General features: G+C 44.7%; 1 protein-coding gene across 1 annotated transcript; it reads left to right on the top strand.

Annotated features, from left to right (window-relative positions):
- Positions 1 to 470: 470 nt before the first annotated feature.
- naa40 (N-alpha-acetyltransferase 40, NatD catalytic subunit) lies at positions 471 to 7683 on the top strand. The gene is made up of 8 exons (XM_041238000.1): positions 471 to 563; positions 3698 to 3793; positions 4363 to 4415; positions 4564 to 4659; positions 5325 to 5483; positions 6070 to 6153; positions 6810 to 6887; positions 7525 to 7683. The coding sequence occupies exons 1-8, from the start codon at positions 558 to 560 to the stop codon at positions 7664 to 7666; spliced, it is 714 nt and encodes a 237-aa protein (XP_041093934.1). The 5' UTR covers positions 471 to 557; the 3' UTR covers positions 7667 to 7683.
- Positions 7684 to 7871: the final 188 nt, after the last annotated feature.

The raw sequence follows: 7871 nt of genomic DNA, 5'->3' as shown, positions 1-7871 counted from the left end.
ATTGTAGTACAGAAATCACATGAGGCTAATGGAGGTTATATATTAAGTTTCTAGAATAATAATAATAATAATAATAATAATAATAATAATAATAATAATAATAATGTTGCTACCTGGACGAGGTAAATTATAGCATCACTTCCCATACGCAAAAAACGTCAGATTAAATAGAGCCTTGCCATCAATTAATATGGCGGCAAAGTGGCCGGCTTCACTCTCGTTTCCCCGCTATTGATTTTATTTATTTTTATTGCCAGCAGCAAGTAATGGCAAAAGAGGGCGATGCGGCTCCGCGCCGAGGACGCTAGAGGGCGCGGCGGAGCGCTCTCCCGCTCCTCTCTGAGTTCAATGTGGCGATTCCTTCAGAGAGAGAGAGAGAGAGAGAGAGAGAGAGAGAGAAAATATATATATAAAAAAAAAATAAATAAAAAAAAACTTTTTTTTAACACAATAATAATAAAAAAAAAAAAAAAAGCTTTTTTTTTTTTTTTTTTTTTTTTTCGTTTTTTTTTTTTTTTTTTAGAAAAAGTCGGACAACAGCGCTGTGCATTTCGACCATGGGGGTGAGTCGACCTAAATAACACACAAAAAAAAATATATATATATACACCTCGTTTCTAGTTGTTTTATTGTTATATTTTGGTTATTTATTTTTTTGCATGCATGCATCCGTGTGAACTGGGGCAGCAACGATCGCTTTTATTTTAATAAACCGTTGCATTGTTTTTTTTTATTTTATTTTATTTTAATGTTCAGTTGCATGGTTTTGTTTTTTTATAAACCCTTCTCTTTCGATGTCTGTGTATTTATTTATGTGTTTGTTTGTGATTGTATTTTAAATATATGTTTGAAACCCTTGCAGAGCTCTGTTGTATATATGGGATCTCGTCCCTTGCAGAAAGCAAACACAATAGCTAGGCCCGGCATTTCCGATTCATTAAAACAAAAAAAATATATATATATATATATATATATATATATATGTATACAGAATAATTAGCATTAGTTCGTGTCTGTGTGTGTGTGTGTGTGTGTGTGTGTGTGTGTGTTTATTTGTTGTTTTAGTTAAAGCGGCTCTTCAGGGTCTGGTTTCGAGTTCAAAACGATGGGTTTTTTTTATTTGATTTTATTTGCTGTGTTTCTTTTCCGCCTTTGTAAGATTCGCGCCTCCCCTCCTCTCTCACATTCCTGAAGAAATTATAAAGCCGTTTATTAAACTGGAAAACACACACACACCATATACAATAGAAATACTTACAGCCTGTTTATTAAACACACACACACACCATATACAATAGAAATACTTACAGCCTGTTTATTACACACACACACACCATATACAATAGAAATACTTACAGCCTGTTTATTAAACACACACACACACCATATACAATAGAAATACTTACAGCCTGTTTATTAAACACACACACACACCATATACAATAGAAATACTTACAGCCTGTTTATTACACACACACACACACACCATATACAATAGAAATACTTACAGCCTGTTTATTAAACACACACACACACCATATACAATAGAAATACTTACAGCCTGTTTATTAAACACACACACACACCATATACAATAGAAATACTTACAGCCTGTTTATTAAACACACACACACACCATATACAATAGAAATACTTACAGCCTGTTTATTAAACACACACACACACCATATACAATAGAAATACTTACAGCCTGTTTATTAAACACACACACACACCATATACAATAGAAATACTTACAGCCTGTTTATTAAACACACACACACACCATATTAGAAACACTTACAGCCTGTTTATTAAACACACACACACACCATATACAATAGAAATACTTACAGCCTGTTTATTAAACACACACACACACACACACATACAGCCTGTTTATTAAACACACACACACACCATATACAATAGAAATACTTACAGCCTGTTTATTAAACACACACACACACCATATACAATAGAAATACTTACAGCCTGTTTATTAAACACACACACACACCATATACAATAGAAATACTTACAGCCTGTTTATTAAACACACACACACACCATATACAATAGAAAATACTTACAGCCTGTTTATTAAACACACACACACACCATATACAATAGAAATACTTACAGCCTGTTTATTAAACACACACACACCACACACACACACACACACACACACACACCATATACAATACACACACACAGCCTGTTTATTAAACACACACACACACCATATACAATAGAAATACTTACAGCCTGTTTATTACATCAACACTTGGTAATGTTATCTGTGTGCATGTCGGACAAATAATTTTGTGTGTGTTTGTGGAGATGTTATCGTTTATGAGACTGTCACAAATATTTGACACACACACACACCACACACACCATATTTTGAAAAGTTTAATATCTGTTATATATAATAAAATCATACCGACCTAGTCGCTTTTTTTAAACACAAACACACAATATATTATTATTATTATATTATTATTACACATTATTATTTACACACACGGAATTAATAAGAACACACACCATGTACAACGCATCGTGTGTGTGTGTGTTATATATATATATATATATATATATGTGTATATATATATATATATATATATATATATACCTAGTCATGGTGAAAAATGTATTTATATATATATATATTACACATACCACATACGCAACACGCGTGTGTGTGTGTATGTATAATATATGTGTGTATTGTTATGTGTGTATATATGTGTGTATTTTGTGTGTATGTGTGTGTATAATGTGTGTGTATTCTGTGTGTGTGTGTGTAATGTGTGTGTATATTGTGTGTGTGTGTGTATATATATAATGTGTGTGTATTTTGTGTGTGTGTGTGTATAATGTGTGTGTGTGTGTGTATATGTATAATGTGTGTTTATAATGTGTGTGTATTACACACACATGTGTTGTGTTGTGTGTGTATTTGTGTGTGTGTTGTTGTGTATATATATAATGTGTGTGTGTGTGTATATAATGTGTGTGTATTTTGTGTGTGTGTATGTATATAATGTGTGTGTATTGTGTGTGTGTGTGTGTATATAGAGAGAGCTCTGGTTTTCAGTTCTCAGCTGTGGCAATGGAGGATGTGTCTCATTGTGTGAAGCCATTTAGCGGATGCTTTCATGCAGAGAGACAGGGGGGTGATCTCTGCTTCATCAGCTGCTGCTGCTGCAGAGTCTCTTCCAACAGGACCTCGTTCGTTTGGTTCCACTCCCCCTGAGCAGCTCAGAGCTGAGGAGCGGATTTGGAGGCCGTGCGGTCCGGTGTTTAAAGTCCAGGGCTGGTCACCTGTACCGGTTCAAATCCCAGCCCTGCCCCTGACTGACTCTCTGCCCGGGACCCTGAGCGAGTCGCTTCACCCCCTCGTGCTCTGCGGATGAGATCTCAAATCAGCGTCCTATTGGAAGAGACTCTGCATGTAACACGCAGCTCGCAGCCTGCCTGTGCAAAGCGCTCTGTGAGGGGGATCCACTGTGAAAGGCGCTATATAAAATGGATTGATTGATAAGTGAGAGTTGAATGCCCCTCCTCGGGCTGTTCGCAGCCTCGTCGGGAGGGCGTTGGGGTTCCCGTGTGGCACGCTCTCCGCGGGCTGGGCAAGGCTGGGTGTAGCTCCCGGGCTGCTGGCTAACGATCTCGTTGCCGTTTTCAGAGGAAGTCTAACAAAGCGAAAGGGAAGAAGCTGAAGAGGCTGGAGGAGAGAGCCGCCCTGGACGCGGTGTGTGCCAGAGTGGAATCGGCCAATAAGGTGAGAGCGAGACGGCGTGACCTACAGCTACAGCGCAGAAAATTAAAACACCCTTAAAATTAGACGGCCAGTATCCTTTCAGTGTTTATAAATCTGCTTTACCACACCTCTCTGTGCTTTACAATGCTTCCGTATGCTTTACCAGACCTCTCTGTGCTTTACAATGCTTCCCTGTGCTTTACCAGACCTCTCTGTGCTTTACAATGCTTCCCTATGCTTTACCAGACCTCTCTGTGCTTTACAATGCTTCCCTATGCTTTACCAGACCTCTCTGTGCTTTACAATGCTTCCCTGTGCTTTACCACACCTCTCTGTTCTTTACAATGCCCATGCTGGCTCTGTGCTGGTTCACACTGTATTGAATTGTATTTGCAATGCTGGCTCTGTGCTGGTTCACACTGTATTGAATTGTATTTGCAATGCTGGCTCTGTGCTGGTTCACACTGTATTGAATTGTATTTGCAATGCTGGCTCTGGGCTGGTTCACACTGTATTGAATTGTATTTGCAATGCTGGCTCTGGGCTGGTTCACACTGTATTGAATTGTATTTGGTATCTTGTCTCCATAGCTGGATGACCCTTTGGCTGCTTTTCCAGTTTTCAAGAAATACGACAGAAATGGGTAAGAAACAGACCGATGAACCTCTCCCTCTCCCCCCCCCTCGCAGGTTGAATCTTAGAGTGTCAGTGCGTTATTGTAATTGAATCTTGTTGTAATTGTATTGTAATTGAATCTTGTTGTAATTGAATCTTGTAATTGCCTCTCGCAGGTTGAATCTTGTTATCGAGTGTCAGCGCGTGTCCATGCTGAAGCCCGGCACACTTGACTGGGCCTATGAGCTCACAAGAGCCAACATGCAGACCCTGTGAGTGAGCTGCGCTTGAGCGAGACGAGAACCCAGCGTGCTGGCGCTCAGATAGATTGGAATTCACTGCAGCAGCAGCAGCATCGCTGTTACTGGAATCGCATCAGCATTGTGGTAGAAATTGCAGCTTCAGAAAACAGAGGCGCCTTTAATTGAGATCTGTTATTGACCTCGGACCCAAGCTGCTTACAGCTGAGAGCAGAAGATTCGCATCCCCTGGAATTTTAGGATTGTGACATCATTCGTTCGTATATGTGTGTATATATACAGGTGTCCGAGCCCCGCCCAGGTGGGGGAGGGCTCGGGTCGGCAGGGGAGTCCGCGGGTTCACCAGCGCCCCCCTGTGGCCGATCGGTTCTGCAGCGGAGTCAATCAGATCTGTCCTCCGGCACTGTAGGTCTGGCGGCTTCGCTGTGGATAGATAGATTGGCAGGAGGGCGTTTCAGAGGATGCGGGGTCCAGCCTCCCCCCCCCGACTCACCGGGGGGGCTGCAGCGATGAGCAGGGATACAAATAATAATTAGGCGTTCCAAACTGGGGAGAAAACTGTTAAAACAACTAAATAATAAAATCAGATCTCCAGCGCTCTGGTCCTTTTCTCATTGTATAATCTCTTCGTTTTGGTGTTTTTTTTCTCCTCTCTGGGTGGCTCGACCCGGTTGCAGGTACGAGCAGAGCGAGTGGGGCTGGAAGGACCGGGAGAAACGGGACGAGATGACGGACGACCGCGCGTGGTACCTGACCGTGCGCGACGCTGACTCCTCCCCCCTCGCTTTCTCTCACTTCCGATTTGATGTGGAGTGCGGGGAGGAGGTGCTGTACTGGTGTGTGGGGCCGCTAACGTTACTACTGTTATTAATAATAATATTATCATTATTGGGAAGCTCACAGAATGAATGCAAAACCTGGACTGGCTCTCAAACCGCTCTGCAATGGGAGTCTATTATTATTATTATCATTGACTCCCATTGTACAGCAGCTTCATCCAGTCCAGCTTTTACATTCATTCTGAAGGCGTCATTATTATTGTTATTATTGTTATTATTATTATGAAGTTCACAATCAATGTAAAACCTGGACTGGCTCTCAAACCGCTGTGCAGTGGAAGTCTCGTTGTTGCTGTCGTGACACGTGTCGTGATCGGCAGGTCGCGAGACGTCACGCGCAGCACAAACAGACCATGCAGTGCAGCGAGCGGCTCTTCAGGGGGAATCGGCCCTCCTGTTTGGAAAACTTGAAATCCGAGAGCCAGCGAGTCTCCTCCTGTCTTTGTAAAGTGCGCGCATCCTGCACTAGGTCAGCGGCAATAAGGATAACGCATTGAAAAGTGTTTTAATATTTTTTTTTTTTTTTTTCTGCCAGTGTGTTGATTTTGTCTTTTGTATGATTTTCTGTTTTTCTTCCCCTCAGTTACGAGGTGCAGCTGGAGAGCAGGGTGCGAAGGAAAGGGCTGGGGAAGTTTTTAATACAGATCCTTCAGCTCATAGCTAACAGGTATCGTCTAGTGCTGTGGGAACGTCTGGCAATAGAGCGCTGGGGTCCCCCGAGGGTCTCCCCTGGTAAAGGCACGGCCGCGTGGTGTGGAGGGGGGGGGAGTCACACAGTCAGGGGAGCGCAGGGGTCCTCGAGGGTCTCCCCTGGTAAAGGCACGGCCGCGTGGTGTGCAGGGGGGAGTCACACAGTCAGGGGAGCGCAGGGGTCCCCGAGGGTCTCCCCTGGTAAAGGCACGGCCGCGTGGTGTGCAGGGGGGGGGAGTCGCACAGTCAGGGGAGCGCAGGGGTCCCCGAGGGTCTCCCCTGGTAAAGGCACGGCCGCGTGGTGTGCAGGGGGGAGTCGCACAGTCAGGGGAGCGCAGGGGTCCCCGAGGGTCTCCCCTGGTAAAGGCACGGCTGCGTGGTGCGCGGGGGGGGGGGGGGGGGGGGTGAGTCAGTCAGGGGAGTGCAGGGGTCCCAGAGGATCTCCCCTGGTAAAGGCACGGCTGTGTGGTGCGCAGGGGAGGGGGGGAGGGTCAGTCAGGAGAGCGCAGGGGTCCCCGAGGGTCTCCCCTGGTAAAGGCACAGACGCGTGGTGCGCAGGGGAGGGTCAGTCAGGGGAGCGCAGGGGTCTGGCTGTGTTGTAATCATGTTCTCTGTTTCTCTGTCTCTGCTCAGCACGCAGATGAAGAAAGTCATGCTGACGGTATTTAAACACAATCACGGAGCCTACCAGTTTTTCAGAGAAGCTTTGCAGTAAGTAGGACTGTTTTTATGGTTCCTTTTTTTTAATTTTGTTAACAATGAGTCACTCAGCAGAGGCTTCTATCCAGAGAGACTTGCAGAGACTAGGAGGGTGAACTCTGCTTCATCAACAACTGCTGCTGCTGCTGCAGAGTCTCTTCCAATAGGACCTCGGTTGTTTATCGTCTCATCTGAAGGACGGAGCACAAGGAGGTGAAGTGACTTGCTCAGGGTCTCTCACACTCAGCAAGTCAGTGGCTGAGCCGGGATTTGAACCTCCTGGTATCAAGACCCCTTTTCTCTAACCGCTGGACCAGCCAGCCTCCTTCTAATATCTGTTTTGTTATGAGAAAAATGAATGCCTTATTTTAATAAAATTTTTCCGCCCCCCCCAAGTCTCCGTACTAACTTTAGGAGCTAGGGAACATACTATAAAGTCGTTGAGTGTAAATTCAGAGTGTTGTTGGAGTGCGATTGTGTCTTTCAGACGTCGCGAAGGCTTTCTCGTTGACCCTCGGAGCTCCAGCTCTACCCTCACAGTGATATCAGAAGGGCAGCTGGGGGCCGGACTTGGACTGTAGAGGAGGAAGGTTTTGTTTGATTGAATAATGATCGTTGCCCGTCTCCCTGTCTCTCCTCCCCTCTGCAGGTTTGAGATTGACGAGACTTCACCCAGCATGTCTGGTTGCTGTGGCGACGACTGCTCTTATGAGATTCTGAGCCGGAAAACGAAACACGGAGAATCGCAGCATTCCCATGGGGGGGGGCACTGCGGGGGCTGCTGCCATTGAGGGAGGAGGAGGAGGAGGAGGAGGAGGAGGGGGGGGGGGGGGGGGGGGGGGGGGGGGGGGGGGGGGGGGGGTGGGGGTTAATTCTCCTGTCCCATATTTATTTCAATTTTTTTGTTTTTTTTTTTTTTTTTAAATCTGTTCCCTTTTCATCCGCTCAGACACCGAAACCCGCAGTGTTCCGCGTTTGAGACGAGCGTCTCTTCTC

The sequence above is a fragment of the Polyodon spathula genome, chromosome 47, assembly GCF_017654505.1.
Source record: "Polyodon spathula isolate WHYD16114869_AA chromosome 47, ASM1765450v1, whole genome shotgun sequence".
NCBI lineage: Eukaryota > Metazoa > Chordata > Actinopteri > Acipenseriformes > Polyodontidae > Polyodon > Polyodon spathula.
The sequence above is the reverse complement of the archived record's forward strand: the minus strand, read 5'-3'. Positions and strand labels throughout refer to the sequence as shown.